Below are 20,497 nucleotides of genomic sequence, written 5' to 3' on the forward strand. Positions count from 1 at the left end.
TGTTATGGAAAAGTACGACACTACCCACAATCCTAAAGTGTCACAGCGACGTCTCTGATTGGCGGACCTCGCCGTGACGTGTTTTATGATCCCGTGCACATCGAAGAGGATTCTTTACATCAGTGAAGTGAATAATTGGGAATTCCACTTCCTTAACCGGCGCCGTTGAGCTTTATCGTTCCGCCGATGTTCTGTTAAATGTTCTCGTTATGCAGATTTGTCCCAGGGAACCAAACTCATCCACCAGATGACGTCTGTCCGTGTTCTCTGGGGAACGCGGAACACAACAAACTCCTTAAAACACGTCCGTTCACTAAAGAGGAGCGCCTGGCTGAAAGCTGATCTCTTGCTATTCAGAAAAGGAGCAGGTGAACAAACCCGCGCTCTCCTCCGGCCATGGAACAGGCTTTGTTTGCTTTCTAAAGATGCGTCGGCCCTCACGCAGAGTGCAGCCTGAGAGCTTTTTGTGTGTCGTCCTCAGAAAGCAGCCACTCGTTGTGCTCGCCCTCACGTTGAATGCTTGTGACCAGAGTTTGATGGTACTTAAACTGCTTTATGTGGCAGCTGGTTCAAACCCCTGTTGACTTTGCCCACATACCCTCAGGCACACACACACACACACACTCTCGTATTGAGCCTCTCCTTTCCGCAGTGTTATTTTAACAATGCCCCCCCAACCCTTCCTTTTGGACGCCGCTCGTATCGACTGTGTGCCAAGAGGAGGATTAGTGTTTTATATCACTTCTGACATTCTGCCGGGTCCCCCCGTGGCTCCAGTTTCTGCGTCTGGACATCGGCTGATTTCAGCACAGCTTCCACGCTTGTTGTCGCCCTCGCCTCTGGAGGGATGTCGGCATCGCTCGGTCTCAACGGCCCCCACCGACGAGTTCTGAGCCGTTAACCGCCGACCGATGCGCTGTCTGCACGTCGGGGCGTCGCAACAGCTGCCAATCACCCAAATGTCCCCGACGCCGGCGACGCCGTTTCCCAAAGTAGTGACGCCGTCGCTCTCGCGTCCGCTAGCAATCACACGCTGTCTCACTTTAAGCTGCTCATCTTCCCGCTGACCGGCCGCATTGTTCTTTCCTTCCCTCGCTCTCTCTCTCGCTCGCCCCCTGTGCTTATTAGTTAATGAATCGCCGCTCCTGAGGGCGATGGGAAAGGAAAACAGGCCGGCTCCAGGCAGAGAGCTGGCCGGCCGCTCGGGTTTCAAAAACACTGGCTGCTGTTGCTCTGACAGCCAATTTGTCCCAGCCTGCCCCCCAACAAAAGGCCACATCTGGTCATTAGATCCCAGGGTCTGAAGGACATTGTGGACTTGTGTTTATGTGTCGAGCCGTCGGAGCTGTGTTCTTGGTTGCTGAGTTTACTAACAAGCACAGTCTAGGTTTACATTACGGCTGGAATGGTGACGCATCCCGATTCCCCTCATATCTGGCACCCGGCGGTTCCAATGGCCAAAAGTGCACATATTCATTCACAAGTTCAATGCACACACTCGGAGTGGGTTGTTCCCAACATGTGCACCACAGGTAGCGCCAACAAGGCTCCAAATGAGCTCCACGTGCACCGTGCACGTGACCGTTCAGAGCTGTTCAAAAGAGGACCCTGACGGAGCAGAACCGCCAAACACTGAGAAACACGGTTCTGATGCACGTGATGGTGCCGTTACCTGGAGCGGCCAGCAGGGGAAAAAGAGACTCCAAGTTTAGAAATCATTTCTCACTTTTATACCATCAATACTTGAGTCCGGTTCTCTGGGCGACGTGTTTCTGGCTCGATGGCTGAAACGTTTGGTTTGGCCAGTGAAGATTATCTTTTTGAACCAAAACCTGTAAATATCATAAAACGTATTATTTGCTCCAGAGATTATTTTCTGCAAGAATACAAAATCACATGGAAGAATCCCATTGGCCCATTGAACACACAGAATGACCTCACGTTGAAACTCTTCTCTGCTCTAAGAGCGTGCTGACCTGTCAACATGTGCTCACTGAACACTTTATAAGATACCATCTAATTCCATCCACAACAGCTGCTCTGCCAAAAGTTCATTTACGGCTGCATGGTTCATTTCTTGTCATTTGATCTGCTGATTTATTCTCCCGGTCTCATGGTGCATCTGGATATAGAATGTCAGCAGATGACAAATCAGAGAAAGGTTACAGCATCTCAGCTGTGAGTCGTAATGTTCTGTTGTTGTTTCGTTTGCTTAGTGCAGAGTTAGAACCTCCCTCGTGCTCGTCAATGGGCTGAAGAAGACACCGGCCCCATAAGTGTGAGCTCGACCCTAAACAGCTTGTTGGAGGTTGAATTGGGTCGACACCATGTTCTGGTGCCCGAAATCAACAGAAAACAAGAAAAATACCAACGTGGTGTTGACTCAGTCATACTGGTCTGGGGTACCAGGATGAGACCAGCATGAGAGGGGAGGACCCCCCACTCCATGTTCATCACTAAATAATATAATATGAAAACAGTGGAGAATAACACATTTATAAATAATACTAATAGTTTTATTATTCACGTTAACATTTACTTGCGATCAACTGTATTATAATAATCATTGACATTGAAATGATAACATCTGTTTCATACACGCCATGTCAATGTCTGTATACCTTTCTTTAACTGTATGAACTGTTGTTTAACAAAACATTATCTAAAGATGGATGAATAAATGAGTGCAAGCCTCGGAGCCTCCGACGGTGACCTCCCTCTTTCAACCGCGTCTCCGTCTCTGTTTGCAGACGCCGACCATGAAGCCGCAGCAGAGGCCATTGAGAACATGGCCGACGCCGTCACACACGCTCGGTTCGTGGGAACGGACCCGGCCAGCGATGAAGTGGTCCTGATGAAGATCCTCCAGGTAAAGCGCGTACGAGCAGTAGCCTCAGACCTGTCGGGTTCATGTTGTTCCTCCAGCACAGTGAAGGTCTCATTTATTGTCATTCCTGGACTCTGACAAATGAACGTGTAACTATTCAGCATACGTTGACATCGATGGGTGTTTTTAAGATGAGAACAGCAGCTGTAAAGCAGCCGTCTGTCAGATGGAGCTGCCTCTAGTGGTGAGGTGGCAGATTGCATCTGACCGAGTCGCTCTCTGCTCACCACCTCCCTGTAGAGAACTACGGTGGCCTTCAGGGGACATACAAGCACAAAAGGCTCATCGTGTTTGGTTTGTCCGCTCTGGGCTACCGTAGAAACATGGAGGTGCAACCCGGTGGACTCAGTGTAGAGGACCGGCTCCCCACGGAGACATGAAGGGCTCATTCTGAGCTAACGGAAGTACAACGCTTCCTAGTTTCAGGTTATTATACACATATTATATCCTATAAAGGTGACGAGCAGAATGCACTTTATCATCGCTTATCAACATAAATGTGTCCCCTGTAGGTATTTTGATTGAACCGATTTATTACAAAAGGATTATTACTATGCTGAATCGATCATTATTTGGATAGAAATAAAAAAAGCTACATTTGACTATTCCAAAATAAATGTCATTCCTTGACTCTTTTTCCTTCAATAAAAGAAAGCACCGCTTTGTGTTCAGAGTAAAGCCCAGAACCTTGTTTAAGCTCCTTTTTAAAGAAATATGCATGTAACAGAGCAATTATTAGTAGTACGAGTCCACTGGCCAATTCCCGCGTATTAGTTCTCCATAATGACGTGTTAGATGAAGCTGATTGACAGCCATATTCCACTTTGTTTCAGGTCCTGAGGACTCTGCTGCTGACCCCGGTTGGAGCCCACCTGACCAACGAGTCCGTTTGTGAGATCATGCAGTCCTGCTTCAGGATCTGCTTCGAGATGCGCCTCAGTGGTGAGAGATGATAGTCATTTCTAGAAAGACTCGGAAGCTGATTTTTGGATTGTTTTACAAAATGATGTTCAGACTTGTCTATTTTATTCAGTTATTTAATTTAAAATACTGATACCGTACCCCCCCTAGCTCTAGCTGGCTCAGACTCGTGAGTCTCTGCTGGACCCCCTTCTCTAATGTTTCTCTTCTGTTTGCAGAGCTCCTCAGGAAGTCAGCTGAACACACACTGGTGGACATGGTGCAGCTCCTGTTCTCCAGGTAACTGAATGGGACAGTGGTGGATGGAGATGGGTGCAGTTTGTTCAGCCATACCATAATGTGTACCCTGCTGAAGTGGTTCGGACTCGGTATGTTAACAGTACGTTGTGTTTGCATCATGTTTTTGGGTTGTCAATCCGGACTGGGCACAACCGTTCACATGGACTGATTTGGAGGTCAAAGGTCACTGTGACCTCATATCCACTTCCATCAGAGGCGGTTCAGATGGGAGACAGACAGCCAGCTTCCTGTACCTCTGTCACGGGGGTCTCTATTAATGCAAAGTCAGCGTGAATACACATTAGAACCCTTCGCTCCTTAAGATATTTCTCCCGAGCCACATATCTTCCTAACAGTCTGATGTTAAAAGGCCATTTTTCAGACAAACAAATCAGGAGAAAATGCATGTTTTGTTTCAGACCTTTCTTTGTCTCTCATTCACCAGCTCACTCATTGCTAAACATGCTAATTACGACAATTTCACACAAACGTCTAGCAGCGTAAAATGATAGTCATGACATTTGGACGGATATGTTGTAAACTGGGACTCGACTGGTTGTCGACGCGGTAATTGTGATTTGTGCCATGTTAAAATCTAAAATATCACTAGAATTGGACATTGGGTGTAGAGAGAGCATTTTAAACCCCAGAAGAAGAAGAACTCCTCCAGCTCCTCTGGATTAGAGGTTGTTGGTTTTCAGCATACATCCGTCTCTCAGGCCTCATTATTCACCTTCAAGCTCATGAATTTCATCATGCATCGTGCACAGGGTCAACGGGCCACCGATTTACTAATGCCATAACATGATTTCTGCTTTGCCATTTAGCATAAAAGCCCCCCCACAACCCCCCCCGTCCAGAGGCATCAGAGTGCGAGTCACATTCAGTCACAGACGAGGGGATGAGCCAATTGAGCTGCACCGCACACGATCTGCATATAGATGACGCTCCCAGCCCCATAAAGACACACACACACACACACACACACACACACACACACACACATATATATATATATATACACACACACACACACACACACACACACACACACACACACACACATAATTAGCTTTCCCAGTGAGTCCAGACATCAAGCAAGTAAAAAAACCTCTTTCTGCTCATTTGAATGTGACGGAGCAAACCTGCAAAACAAATGGAGCTCGGGTTGACGTTCTGGAGTCGTCCCCCTTCTGAAGGCCTGTGTGTCTCCAACAGGATGTTTGACGCAGGACTTTTTGCCAAGCTTGTCGCCACCGACACGCCCTCCAAACATTTTTTTTTTAATTTACTTGCGGGACTCTTGTACGGCACCTCGTTAGCGTTTCTTCTCACAAGAGTTTTAAGAGCGAGCCGTAAACCGCTGCACACGAGCAGGAGATGTAGAGTTAGTTTGAGCTTTTTTATTACAACCTTCTGATCACGCACACACACACGCCCACGCACACACTCACACCACATCTAATTTTGCTCATGTTCAACCCCCAGCCCCCCACTTGTCCACAGACCCTGGATAATAGAGATGTGAGGGGGTCCCCCCCCCCCCTCTCCAGCTCCTCAGAAGCAGTCTTAGATTGCCTGCTGATAGTATTAGGCATGTTAATCTGTTGGACCCACAGATCATCCAATAACCGCGCTCGCAAGACAACTCTCTATTAACGCTGAGTTAATGTCAGGAGGGGGGCTGCCCCATTCTTTTGTGTGTGTGTGTGTGTGTGTGTGAGACTGGCGGTGACATCTCATTTTCCAGCAAAGCTTTAGTGTCCACAGAAACCTAGTGGTGGTACACACACACACACACACACACTCTCTTTCTAGTGAACAGCAGTCAGCATTGCTCATCAAATGCTGGATAGTTTATTTATGGCTCAGGTTTAAAATGATTCCCACCGTGATATTGGCTCTTCAGCCTCTCGGCTTAGCTCACGTTCGACATTCCTTTTGTATTGTTTCTTCTGTTTGGGGTTATAAAAAAGAAGGAGAAACAAAACGCATTAAAGGGTACTCTGGCAATTCAGTAGTGCACATCCATTGAGTCGGGGGAACCGTGAAGGCTAATCTACTCTAATTGATAGAATAAAAACAAGATTCTATATTAAAGCAGTAGAGTTAGAGATTTAGTGTCTTCTAGAACTGAAACCAGTTATGATAATCCACTGGTTCACCATGTCGGATGGAATCTCTTATGATGAGCAGTTGTCACTATTTTCTTTGCTTTAATGGACCAAACGCCTCCTCGTTAAAATGGTTGGTTAATCATCGTGACGGCCCTGCTGGCGCTGAGTCATGGAAACATACGGTTTCTCATAGTTGATCTCTCCCTGATTGGTCAGCAGCCACGTCTCTTAAATTCAATGTACAACGTACAGCTGTTGCAAATACGTAGGTCATTCCAAGGTCACAGAGAGTCAGCGACACATGGTCACGTTACATGTGGTCAGATACAAAATAACCCAAAGGGCATGAAGAATGGGCTGTGATGTGATCTCTGATATCCAGAGGTGTGGAGCATTAGACGTCAACTATCACCTCAGCAGCTGATGCTGAGACCTCAGCAACAACACAGTGAAGGAACCAGCTGCTAACATGTGTCCCAAGCTTCCACTGGCATGGAAACACATGTTGGTAACCTGTAAGAGCTGAGCCTCACACACTACTTCACACACTTCACACCACAGCACCACAGAGCGTCTACACCATAGAGCGTCCACACCACAGAGCGTCCACACCACAGAGCGTCCACACCACAGAGCGTCTACACCACAGAGCGTCTACACCATAGAGCGTCCACACCACAGAGCGTCCACACCACAGAGCGTCCACACCACAGAGCGTCCACACCACAGAGCGTCCACACCACAGAGCGTCTACACCACCACAGAGCGTCCACACCACAGAGCGTCTACACCACCACAGAGCGTCCACACCACCACAGAGCGTCTACACCACAGAGCGTCCACACCACCACAGAGCGTCTACACCACAGAGCGTCTACACCACAGAGCGTCTACACCACAGAGCGTCCACACCACCACAGAGCGTCCACACCACCACAGAGCGTCCACACCACCACAGAGCGTCTACACCACAGAGCGTCCACACCACAGAGCGTCTACACCACCACAGAGCGTCCACACCACAGAGCGTCTACACCACCACAGAGCGTCCACACCACCACAGAGCGTCTACACCACAGAGCGTCCACACCACCACAGAGCGTCTACACCACAGAGCGTCTACACCACAGAGCGTCTACACCACAGAGCGTCCACACCACCACAGAGCGTCCACACCACCACAGAGCGTCCACACCACCACAGAGCGTCTACACCACAGAGCGTCCACACCACAGAGCGTCTACACCACCACAGAGCGTCCACACCACAGAGCGTCTACACCACCACAGAGCGTCCACACCACCACAGAGCGTCTACACCACAGAGCGTCCACACCACCACAGAGCGTCTACACCACAGAGCGTCCACACCACAGAGCGTCCACACCACCACAGAGCGTCCACACCACAGAGCGTCCACACCACCACAGAGCGTCCACACCACAGAGCGTCTACACCACAGAGCGTCCACACCACAGAGCGTCCACACCACAGAGCGTCTACACCACCACAGAGCGTCCACACCACCACAGAGCGTCTACACCACAGAGCGTCTACACCACAGAGCGTCTACACCATAGAGCGTCCACACCATAGAGCGTCCACACCACAGAGCGTCTACACCACAGAGCGTCCACACCATAGAGCGTCCACACCACAGAGCGTCTACACCACAGAGCGTCTACACCACAGAGCGTCCACACCACCACAGAGCGTCCACACCACCACAGAGCGTCCACACCACCACAGAGCGTCCACACCACAGAGCGTCCACACCACAGAGCGTCCACACCACAGAGCGTCCACACCACCACAGAGCGTCCACACCACCACAGAGCGTCCACACCACCACAGAGCGTCCACACCACCACAGAGCGTCCACACCACAGAGCGTCCACACCACCACAGAGCGTCCACACCACAGAGCGTCCACACCACAGAGCGTCTACACCACAGAGCGTCCACACCACCACAGAGCGTCCACACCACAGAGCGTCCACACCACAGAGCGTCTACACCACAGAGCGTCTACACCACAGAGCGTCTACACCACAGAGCGTCTACACCACAGAGCGTCCACACCACCACAGAGCGTCCACACCACCACAGAGCGTCCACACCACCACAGAGCGTCTACACCACAGAGCGTCTACACCACAGAGCGTCCACACCACCACAGAGAGTCTACACCACAGAGCGTCTACACCACAGAGCGTCTACACCACAGAGCGTCTACACCACCACAGAGCGTCTACACCACCACAGAGGGTCTACACCACAGAGCGTCCACACCACCACAGAGCTTTTACACCACAGAGCGTCTACACCACCACAGAGCGTCTACACCACAGAGCGTCCACACCACCACAGAGCTTTTACACCACAGAGCGTCTACACCACCACAGAGCGTCTACACCACAGAGCGTCTACACCACCACAGAGCTTTTACACCACAGAGCGTCTACACCACCACAGAGCGTATACACCACCACAGAGCGTTCACACCACCACAGAGCGTCTACACCACAGAGCGTCTACACCACCACAGAGCGTCCACACCACCACAGAGCGTCCACACCACCACAGAGCGTTCACATCACCACAGAGCGTCTACACCACAGAGCGTCCACACCACCACAGAGCGTCCACACCACCACAGAGCGTCCACAGCACCACAGAGCGTCCACACCACCACAAAGCGTCTACACCACCACAGAGCGTCTACACCACAGAGCGTCTAGACCACCACAGAGCGTCCACAACCACCACGGAGCGTCTACACCACCACAGAGCGTCTACACCACCACAGAGCGTCTACACCACCACAGAGCGTCTACACCACCACAGAGCATCTACACCACCACAGAGCGTCTACACCACCACAGAGCGTCTACACCACAGAGCGTCCACACCACCACAGAGCGTCCACACCACCACAGAGCGTCCACACCACCACAGAGCGTCCACACCACCACAGAGCGTCTACACCACCACAGAGCGTTCACACCACCACAGAGCGTCCACACCACCACAGAGCGTCTACACCACCACAGAGCGTCTACACCACCACAGAGCGTTCACACCACCACAGAGCGTCTACACCACCACAGAGCGTCTACACCACAGATCGTCTACACCACAGAGCGTCTACACCACAGAGCGTCCACACCACAGAGCGTCTACACCACAGAGCGTCTACACCACAGAGCGTCTACACCACAGAGCGTCCACACCACCACAGAGCGTCCACACCACCACAGAGCGTCCACACCACCACAGAGCGTCTACACCACAGAGCGTCTACACCACAGAGCGTCTACACCACAGAGCGTCTACACCACCACAGAGCGTCTACACCACCACAGAGCGTCTACACCACCACAGAGCGTCTACACCACAGAGCGTCCACACCACCACAGAGCGTCCACACCACCACAGAGCGTCCACAGCACCACAGAGCGTCTACACCACAGAGCGTCCACACCACCACAGAGCGTCCACACCACCACAGAGCGTCCACACCACCACAGAGCGTCCACAGCACCACAGAGCGTCTACACCACCACAGAGCGTCTACACCACAGAGCGTCTAGACCACCACAGAGCGTCCACACCACCACAGAGCGTCCACACCACCACAAAGCGTCTACACCACCACAGAGCGTCTACACCACAGAGCGTCTAGACCACCACAGAGCGTCCACAACCACCACAGAGCGTCTACACCACCACAGAGCGTCTACACCACCACAGAGCGTCTACACCACCACAGAGCGTCTACACCACAGAGCGTCTACACCACCACAGAGCGTCCACACCACCACAGAGCGTCCACACCACCACAGAGCGTCCACACCACCACAGAGCGTCCACACCACCACAGAGCGTCCACACCACCACAGAGCGTTCACACCACCACAGAGCGTTCACACCACCACAGAGCGTCCACACCACCACAGAGCGTCTACACCACCACAGAGCGTCTACACCACCACAGAGCGTTCACACCACCACAGAGCGTCTACACCACCACAGAGCGTCTACACCACAGATCGTCTACACCACAGAGCGTCTACACCACAGAGCGTCTACACCACCACAGAGCGTCCACAACCACCACAGAGCGTCTACACCACAGATCGTCTACACCACAGAGCGTCTACACCACAGATCGTCTACACCACAGAGCGTCTACACCACCACAGAGCTTCCACACCACCACAGAGCGTCCACACCACCACAGAGCGTCCACACCACAGAGCGTCTACACCACAGAGCGTCTACACCACAGAGCGTCTACACCACAGAGCGTCTACACCACAGAGCGTCCACACCACCACAGAGCGTCCACACCACCACAGAGCGTCTACACCACAGAGCGTCTACACCACCACAGAGCGTCTACACCACCACAGAGCGTCTACACCACCACAGAGCGTCTACACCACCACAGAGCGTCTACACCACCACAGAGCGTCCACACCACCACAGAGCGTCTACACCACAGAGCGTCTACACCACCACAGAGCTTTTACACCACCACAGAGCGTCTACACCACCACAGAGCGTCCACACCACCACAGAGCGTCTACACCACCACAGAGCGTCCACACCACCACAGAGCGTCTACACCACAGAGCGTCTACACCACAGAGCGTCTACACCACCACAGAGCGTCTACACCACCACAGAGCGTCTACACCACCACAGAGTGTCTACACCACCACAGAGCGTCTACACCACAGAGCGTCCACACCACCACAGAGCTTTTACACCACAGAGCGTCTACACCACCACAGAGCGTCTACACCACAGAGCGTCTACACCACAGAGCGTCTACACCACAGAGCGTCTACACCACAGAGCGTCTACACTACAGAGCGTCTACACTACAGAGCGTCCACACCACCACAGAGCGTCCACAACCACCACAGAGCGTCCACACCACCACAGAGCGTCTACACCACAGAGCGTCTACACCACAGAGCGTCTACACCACAGAGCGTCTACACTACAGAGCGTCCACACCACCACAGAGCGTCCACAACCACCACAGAGCGTCCACACCACCACAGAGCGTCTACACCACAGAGCGTCTACACCACAGAGCGTCTACACCACCACAGAGCGTCCACAACCACCACAGAGCGTCCACACCACCACAGAGCGTCTACACCACAGAGCGTCTACACCACAGAGCGTCCACACCACCACAGAGCGTCCACAACCACCACAGAGCGTCTACACCACCACAGAGCGTCTACACCACAGAGCGTCTACACCACCACAGAGCTTTTACACCACAGAACTTGGACAATAGAATTATTTTAGAAGTGTTTTCATTGTCTTTGATTTTCTTCCAGACTTCCACAGTTCAAAGAGGAGGCCAAGAGCTTTGTGGGTGCCAACATGAAGAAGGTAAAAGGATTGAAATGTCGAATGTTTATTTGACCGGCTCGCTATTTCTGTGCCCTTTCCCAATTTTTGCTCATTGTCATCGTGCCACTTTTAAGGTTTCTGTCCGTTTGCTGTGAAATCCAGTTATTGATTATATATTGTAGCGCCCCTTAAATAAATACCAAGATCAGCCACACTGTTGCTGGCACATCGTTGGTAAACTGATCATGATTGATTCAACAGTGTGGTCTCTTCTCAATAACAATGCAGCTCCCTCTAATCACGTTTCTGTCCTTTCACTTCAGTCTTGGTTTGGGAACTTTTAGTTTGAGTAGCACAGCACGTCTTCCCCCCCCCCCTCCGATGTAGTGAATGGGTCAGTCCTAAGCAGGGCTTTATTTTCCACTATTGCTTTTTGACACTGAAAACACGCTACCTATGGTATAAATACACCCCAACTCAACTGTCTTCATTGTATGGTTTTGTTTGAATGTCTGTCGTCGTGTTGCTGTTCTACATGTCGAGTTTACATCTGACCTGAATATCGAGCTGGAGCAACCAGCAATTTTTTGCTTTTTGCATGGTCTGTCTGTCCGTCCACTCGCACTGCTCGTCAGCTGGCTGCCCACTCTCTAGTGGTTAGACCCCCCCCCACCATGCACAGTGTGTCCCCCGGTGTGTCAGCTGGCTGCCCACTCTCTAGTGGTTAGACCCCCCCCCCCACCATGCACAGTGTGTCCCCCGGTGTGTCAGCTAGCTGCCCACTCTCTAGTGGTTAGACCCCCCCCCACCATGCACAGTGTGTCCCCCGGTGTGTCAGCTAGCTGCCCACTCTCTAGTGGTTAGACCCCCCCCCACCATGCACAGTGTGTCCCCCGGTGTGTCAGCTAGCTGCCCACTCTCTAGTGGTTAGACCCCCCCCCCCCCCCCCACCATGCACAGTGTGTGTCCCGGTGTGTTGTGTGTTTGTCCCACTGCTGACATGTTACCCATCACTAATTACGGGCACCTGCTCGCTCCCCTTCTCTTCTGAGGCTTACAATATCTTGTGGAAAAACAAACGAGTGCAGGTAAGGAAGATGCCTTTCAGTATTTGGGCTGGACAATCTGCTCCCTGTAACCTTCCCCTGTCCTTCTTTACACACCGCACTAACCTCCCACCTCTTAACTTGGCTAGAAGGAACAATGTGCTGCATTTAAGAGGTTCTCCTATGTTATTGAGGAGCACTGATGTAGATGAGTCTTTATCAAGTTAACATAGGCTGTGCTTGTGAATGCTTACATTACTTGAGTAGTGTTATTTACTATGTAGTTGTCGGTTTACACCCTCGTGCACACTGTGTATCATGCTGCCCATGTAGCTTCTCAGCATGTCTCAGTAGTGTTTCCTGTTTGTTTTTAGTGGAGCGGATATCAAAGAGTGGAACGGTGAATTAATTGAATAAATGAACAGCAGCACTGAAACAGAACCTTTACAAACGGCACATCACACCATCAGAGAGGAGTAGCAGTGGCTCTTCTTCAGTAATCGTGTGCATGAACATACAGTGCTGTTTTATTTATTCTGAAATGACCCACAGCTGAAGCTGGGCTGGTTTTAGGCCACGATCGAATAGGACGTCCTCTTTTGAAACCACACAGTTTGGGAGAAAACACCTTTGTGTTTAGGAAACACGGTTGTACTCCAATGCCTTTAAGCTCACAGCTGCTCTCTTATCTTCTACAAAGAAAGCGTCCTCTCTGGTCACGGCCTTCATCTGTAATGCTGGTCCAGCCGTGCAGCGGGTTTGGAGAAGCCCCACTCAGTGATCCGCTCTGTTTCCTCTAGTTGAAGATGCGCGCCGGTGGGATGAGCGAGTCATCCAAATGGAAGAAGCAGAAACGCTCACCGAGGCCGCCTCGCCACATGGTCCGAAGTCCCTCCGGTCAGATGGACTCAACCCAGTCCGGCACCCTGAGCAACAACAACCTTTCAGGTGAGAGACTCCACCTACAGTCGCTTGTTCTCTTCTTTTAAAAGTCCTGGTGGGGTCAGGCGTCGACAAGGATGACGCGCCCCTTTTTCATGGAGAATGGTCTTGTAAGGAATCTGTGGTGGACCTTTCTGTTTGCATGATGGACGAAGGGGAGAATGGTGAGAACCCATTATGTTACGCATCTCTTTCCCCGTCAGGTGGCGTCCCGTTCATTGAGCCAGGCTCGTCCACCTCCAGCCTACTGGCTTCAGACAGCGCGGCTTCGTCCACCTCCAGCCCCACAACCACAGACAGTGGTCTGGACACCTGTTCCAAAGCCACCTCCAGGGAAGACCTTTCTGACCTGGAACAGTGTAACTCTGCTACCGCACTTCCTGGGTCTGAGCCCGGCTCTCCGGATGCACATGTAGGGATCAAAACATTGTACTTATTTAGCGAATATATTTTCAGCACGTGTGTATTCAAGTAGCTCTAATGAGATCCTCTACCATTTCTTTGGAGCTGATATGTGACTTGTAACTTGTATGTTTCCATTTGCATGTAGTCTGCGGACAGGCAGGCTGGTCCGGCTCAGTCGGCCTCGGTGGAGTCCATCCCGGAGGTTCTGGAGGACAAAGACTCCGTGACAGAGCAGTCAGACAGCAGCTCCATCCACGACATAGACTATGTCAATCCCAGAGGTGTGCGCTTCACACCGTCCACACAGAGAGACGGTAGGGATGCTGAGGGATTGTATTCCACTGTTTCCTCGCGTGAGAAGGTGGCACTCTTGATACAGTTTACAAGAATCGGTGCAGACAAGTGGACTTTGAGAGCGCCCCTTTGTAGAATAATGGTGTGTTCTTTACACACTGAGAACATTATGTTTACAGATTACATCCACACTAATGGGTTTCCTTTCACTCTCTGTGTGAACTTCACAATACTTGTACAGAACAAAATAAACATTAATAAGAAAAGGAAAGTTCTCCGTCCTTTGCCCTCCTCAGAGCCTCAAAGCCTCAAAGCCTCAGAGCCTCAGAGCCTCAGAGCGTGACTTCAGACGTCTGCTCCGTGTGGCTGATGCTTGCTAATCGCTCCAACAACAGCTGTTCCTCCGCATGTCGGCAGAATTATAATTTGAAATCTAACTGCACAACAACTGCTAGTGTAGACCAGAAGGTCAGCAACACAAACTAACCCGGCATCGGTAACCTCTCCGTTTGTGGGGGGTTCAAACTCTGGAGTCGTGTGGCTAAATGTAAACGTAGCAAAAGATATGCGTTTTAAAATGGATTTTCCGTAGTGTGGCCGTAGCCTCAGTCCTTTCCTAACCTCTGTCCTCCCCTGGTCTCCTGTAGGAGCGTCCCTCATCCCTTATGGCCTTCCGTGTCTGAGGGAGCTGTTCCGCTTCCTGATCTCACTCACCAACCCACAGGACCGCCACAACACTGATGCCATGATGCACATGGGCCTGCAGCTGCTCACTGTGGCGCTCGAGTCAGCGCACATCACGAACTACCAGTCACTGCTCGGACTGGTCAAAGACGAGCTCTGCAGACATCTCTTCCAGGTGAGGAACGAATGTTCCTGTGTTGGCTTTTACTAATTGGTAATAGTTTCTCTGCATTAGTGAGAAAGACCTTTCTTTTGTTCTGAAAGCGTTTGGATGTATAAATATATATATATATATATATATATACTTACTTATATCTGCTTTGTTGGAATCCAAAGCAGATATAAGTTACAATTCATGATCTTTTGCACATTTCTGTCTACCTTGGATTCATGCCTACTATTTCTACCACGATATGATGGTGTGTGTCATGTCTCCAGTCAAACAATACGCCGGTTGCTTGTTTGCCTTCGGTCTTTCAAGTCAAAGTAGGAACAGCGAACGCTTCATCTGGCATCAAGAGCAAAACCCAAAGACCGATTTTCCATATTAATAGTTGAATGTATCTTTTCTGATAATTGTGTGTGTTGCAGTTGCTGAGCGTGGACCGGATGAACCTCTACACTTCCTCCATACGAGTTTGCTTCTTGCTCTTTGAAAGCCTGAGGGTGCACCTGAAGTTTCAGCTCGAGGTACACGTGTAACTCGTTGATCTGCCAGTTGACTGCACTCCATATAAATGGTAAAAGCCACTAATCCTCATCGCCATGCGTGTGCCGAACTGACAGATGTACCTGAAGAAGCTGATAGACATCATCACGTCAGAGAACATCAAGATGCCCTTTGAGATGAAGGAGATGGCTCTGGAGGCCCTGGTCCAGCTGTGGAGGATTCCCAGCTTCGTCACTGAGCTGTACATCAACTACGACTGTGACTTCTACTTCTCCAATCTGTTTGAGGACCTCACCAAGCTGCTGTCCAAGGTGACATCCACATGAGATCCCTTTTAGCATCTTACCACTTCATGTGTTCTTTGTTGTACAGAAGAATGTGAAAGTACATGTTTTAGTACAAGGAATGAAGCAACATGTGTGGGTTTTTTGCTGTCCACTTTATCTTCTGTCATTTTAAACGTGTGTGTTCTTCACCACTGATCTAGAACATCCTGTCTGTCCTGCTGTAGAGCGTGACACTTGTTACACACTGTCATATAACAGCTTGACTGTCCGGCCCAATGTCTGAATGTCTCTGTTTTTAGTCTCTTTAAGGACAAAAAAGTGCACGTTTGAATACAAGATTTGTTTTACCTCTGTTAAAATAATTATTAATTTAAAGGAGAACAACATCACTTTACAAGCTGAATCCAAACTCTGATCTGGAATCAGCTTGTAGCAGTGGATTGTTTGAGCCTTTCAGTGTGTTTTATTTTTTCAGTCAGCACCATCAGACCTGTAGAAAAATAACTTTTTTTCTTTTTACCAGTATGACAAATGTAATTGAATTTGGTGAATGCCACAATGTGTTGCCATCAGAATGCGTTCCCAGTGTCGGGGCAGCTCTACACCACCCACCTGCTGTCACTGGAGGCTCTGCTCACCGTGATCGACAGCACTGAAGCCCACTGCCAGGCCAAGGTGCTCAACAGCACTCAGCAAGACCAGTCGGACACCCTGCTGGCGGAGGCAGAAGCTTCCACCACCAACGGGACGGACGCGACAGCTGGTAACACGCCCACGCACACACCACTGTACTGTTTACTACCAACACTAAGGATTACTACGCCATCGTTGGGACCAAAACAAGAAAACAACAACACGAATGTCAGATCGTGTCGACGGTGTTTTTTGTTGTTTTCGTCTCCAGATCCTAACAGACTGGGCAGCACCAGTGATCTGAGTCTTCCACCAGCTGAGAATGCACCAGTGTGTCCACCAACCAGTGGCCACCTGATGGCGGAGAAGATGAGACTGGGCAGACAGGATCAAGGGGAGAATGACTCTGGTGAGATCTTCTGGACAGTTTTACTTTGACGTCTCCCTAAAGCATTGAGATGGAAGCTGATTCAAATGTTCATTGTTTCCCGTCCAGCGGAGAAGAGAGCCCCGAAGAAGCCTCAACGTTTCTCGTCATGTTTACCTGATTCCCAAGAGTTGGTGGACATTAGAACCAAGAAAAAGGTGAGTTTGCGTTGATTGGTTGTAGGATTACATATCAAGCACCAATTATATATAATTATTACTCCACCTCTCCAGCTGCTGATCACTGGCACAGAGCAGTTCAACCAGAAGTCCAAGAAGGGAATCCAGTTCCTGCAGGAGAAAGGTCTCCTCAGCAGCCCTCTGGACAACGACCAGGTGGCCCAGTGGCTCAGAGAAAACCCCCGACTGGACAAAAAGATGATCGGCGAGTACGTCAGCGACCGCAAGAACATGGAGCTCCTGGACAGCTTTGTCAAGTACGGTGAAACTCCAGCGGTTATTGCCCGTATATTTACCTTAAGTGTGATTTTACAATCTGGTTTTAAGGGTGTGGAGGTTTCGGTTTCTATGACGCATCGGCGTGTTCGTGAAGATGTTAGGTGTTGATATTGGGGATCTATCTGCAGCACGTTCACCTTCCAGGGGCTTCGTATCGATGAGGCCCTGCGGCTCTACCTGGAGGCCTTCAGACTCCCCGGAGAGGCTCCTGTCATCCAGAGACTCCTGGAAACCTTCACAGACAACTGGCATGTAAGGAGCATTTCTTTATCGCCGTCTCTCGGCACGTTCGTACAACTTCCCACAGCTGTGGACGTGACTGCTTCTGACTCGAGTCACATTTGAACTACAAAGGTGAACTCAACTTGTTCATAAACAGTCAAACCGTGTTCGTTGCGTTTGTATTGGTGAGCTATAACTAATCCATACGCTCCATTTAATTTTAAAGACATGAACCAACTGAAACTCAATGTATTTCATCAGCGCTGTCTTCTTCTTCACATGTGTGTAAGTTAGTGTGTAAGTAAAGCCAGTGACATCACCCCATGTCCTCATTATAAGTCCGGGTCAGACTGCCACCTGTCACACTGACTTGTAGTGTAATGCAATCACAAAGTGAAACTCACCAAGCTGTCAGAGTGGGGGAGGAGTCCAGCAGCGTGTGCACGGGTAGTTCCGTTAGCCGTTAGCCGTTAGCCGTTAGCCGAGCACACCGTCCAAAAACAACAACACACATGAGGCTTATGCCTGGCGGGGCCGATAATGGATTGGATTACATTAGACCCGACTTGTATACAAAACTGGAGCTTTATGGACTAAAGGGTTGTGACACACTTGCAAGAGCCAAATCAAACTAATCTTGACATGACGGGTGACCCACAAGACGAGAGAAACGACCTCCAGCCAACGGGCCCTGGTCTGCGTTGACTTGTGACGTACGCACTCAGATGTGGACTCAAGTTCCAGGACTTTGAGTCCAGCTCTTCTACCTAAAAAGAATGGTTATGTAATGGTCTTTTCAGAGCATTGGTGTGGAAGGAGCCCTGATCACATTCAGTGAGGGACACAGGGTCTTTGCATTCAGTGTTGTGTTGCAGGGATGTGAACCAACAACAACCCGTGAGTGTGTGTGTGTGTGTCACGGATGGGTGGCCAGCTTCAGAGGAAGCCGCTGCTCCTATATCCATTATCACGTGTTCAGGAATCCAAACGCCGAGTTTACAAATGGACTGTAAAGGTGACACGTGATTGACCCTGCAGGTTAAAGTGGGAGGACGACACGCGTGTTAACACAGACACACACATTTACACAAGGGCGAGCCATCTCCAGAGGGAACGTTTCACTTCTACAAATAGCAGAAGGAGTCATGTGACTCGGAAACTATTTCTGGTAATGTCCTTTTCTTCGGCCGACCACGCACACACACACACACACACACACACACACGGCGGCCTCCAGAGAGTCGATGAGTGTAAATGACTTTTCCACTGTGATGACGTCAGCAGCGAGGTGAGACTGTGTGTAGACGGGGAAGCATGTCGCCCACTGCTCATCCCGCGTGTGTGTGTGCGTGTGTGTGTGTGTGTGTGTGTGTGTGTGTGTAGAAAGTGAACGGCTCTCCCTTCGTGACCAACGACGCCGGCTTCGCCTTGGCCTACGCCGTCATAATGCTGAACACTGACCAGCACAACCACAATGTCCGCAAGCAGAACATCCCCATGACCATCGAGGTGAGTGATCTTTCTCTCACACACACACACACACACACACACACACACCGGTTGACATCCGAAACACCAGAGGGCGCTCAACCAGAATGAACTGTGAAGAATCGAAAAGACAACGGCGTGTAACCCAGAGACCTAAAGCGCCATAAAGCGACCTCCACTAATTATCTGTGAACTCATATTCATAAACTACTTTATTGTCTTTGTACAAGTTCCACAAGTTCAGCACTAAATGTATGATAAAGAAACAAATTGCAGAACATCCTGTAAACTATTTGATTTTGCTGCAAAATATTGACTCAAATGAAGATTTTTTTTAGGCGTGTTTTATCTTCTTTTTTTTTGTCTCAAAAGTTCCAACGTGCACGACCGAGCTTTGCCTCCGGCCACGATTACGTTATTTTCTGGCGCGCACCTATAAACTAAGGAGGGCAAACCAAACTGCACCTTTTGTCTCGAACAGGTTAACTTCAGTAAAGGAATCAAACGTGCGACGTGTTTCCGCTCTCACCGGGCACGCCTCTGTGTCTGATGGTGGGACATTCCTCTGCTCAGAAGGCCAACAGCTGGAGGCAGCGGTGTTCAGCCTGAGAGGAGGACTCATCCTCAGCAGGAGGGGGAGGGGTCCGCTCTTCATCCGCTGTCTCTGTTTTCTCTGTCTTTGATTGACAGCGGCTGAAGACTAAACAGAGCCTCTGGCGCGGCCTGTGAGCGGTTTGTGGGTGGGCCGCTCTCACCGACCAACAATAGCAAGCGCTCGCTCTCCTCCTTTGCGGCATTGCTCTTCCTCGAGTCGGAGTCACACCTCGTCTTACAGCTGCTTGCCGTGCGGCGTTTAAATGATCCCGACGCATTCCTCAAAGGTCACTCGTGGCTTGATGAAGAAGGCTCACTGACCTCCGGGCTCAGACAACAGGGAGAGGCTTCCACACAATAGTTTGGAGAGGGCCAATAAAAAGTGGCGCCGAGCGCCCGCAGTTACTTAGCAGCGCGCAATGCGTCGCATTCACCGCGGCATGTGTCGGCAGCGGGGTTATTTTTAAAAATGGGAAAAGTATGCCCAGCGTCACTGTAAATCAGATCCTGTTCCCGAGGATCTGACAGTGAGATGACATGTGCTCAGTGAGGTACAGGTGAGGTCAGTCCATAAACTTCACTTTGTCCATAAAACACAGCGCTGCAGCAGCTGCTCCGGGAGGGAGAGAGTGAGTCTCTGGTCCTGTACGAGCGCCACGGATGGAAATAGCTCTGATCCTCGGTGGCCTCTGCCGGTGTTTATTTCTCTGCGTCCCTGCAGAGGAGCTCCCGTTTCCTCTCCTCTTACCTGCCAGGAGGACAAAC

At 50.4% G+C, this 20,497-nt stretch overlaps 1 protein-coding gene across 5 annotated transcripts in view; it reads left to right on the top strand.

Annotated features, from left to right (window-relative positions):
- Positions 1 to 20,497, top strand: part of gbf1 (golgi brefeldin A resistant guanine nucleotide exchange factor 1) — a 76,875-nt gene that overhangs the window by 41,663 nt on the left and 14,715 nt on the right. For all 5 annotated transcript variants that reach the window (XM_034551442.1, XM_034551443.1, XM_034551444.1 and 2 more), the window contains exons 5-20: positions 2,751 to 2,869; positions 3,721 to 3,829; positions 4,027 to 4,087; positions 11,567 to 11,621; positions 13,429 to 13,576; positions 13,774 to 13,982; positions 14,121 to 14,289; positions 14,917 to 15,128; positions 15,545 to 15,643; positions 15,740 to 15,934; positions 16,484 to 16,673; positions 16,815 to 16,952; positions 17,040 to 17,128; positions 17,204 to 17,406; positions 17,557 to 17,680; positions 19,034 to 19,159. In XM_034551442.1, coding sequence (XP_034407333.1) covers positions 2,751 to 2,869; positions 3,721 to 3,829; positions 4,027 to 4,087; positions 11,567 to 11,621; positions 13,429 to 13,576; positions 13,774 to 13,982; positions 14,121 to 14,289; positions 14,917 to 15,128; positions 15,545 to 15,643; positions 15,740 to 15,934; positions 16,484 to 16,673; positions 16,815 to 16,952; positions 17,040 to 17,128; positions 17,204 to 17,406; positions 17,557 to 17,680; positions 19,034 to 19,159 — 2,246 coding nt within the window. The remainder of the gene's footprint in view (positions 1 to 2,750; positions 2,870 to 3,720; positions 3,830 to 4,026; positions 4,088 to 11,566; positions 11,622 to 13,428; positions 13,577 to 13,773; positions 13,983 to 14,120; positions 14,290 to 14,916; positions 15,129 to 15,544; positions 15,644 to 15,739; positions 15,935 to 16,483; positions 16,674 to 16,814; positions 16,953 to 17,039; positions 17,129 to 17,203; positions 17,407 to 17,556; positions 17,681 to 19,033; positions 19,160 to 20,497) is intronic.

The sequence above is a fragment of the Cyclopterus lumpus genome, chromosome 15 (assembly GCF_009769545.1).
Source record: "Cyclopterus lumpus isolate fCycLum1 chromosome 15, fCycLum1.pri, whole genome shotgun sequence".
In the NCBI taxonomy this organism is placed as follows: Eukaryota; Metazoa; Chordata; class Actinopteri; order Perciformes; family Cyclopteridae; genus Cyclopterus; species Cyclopterus lumpus.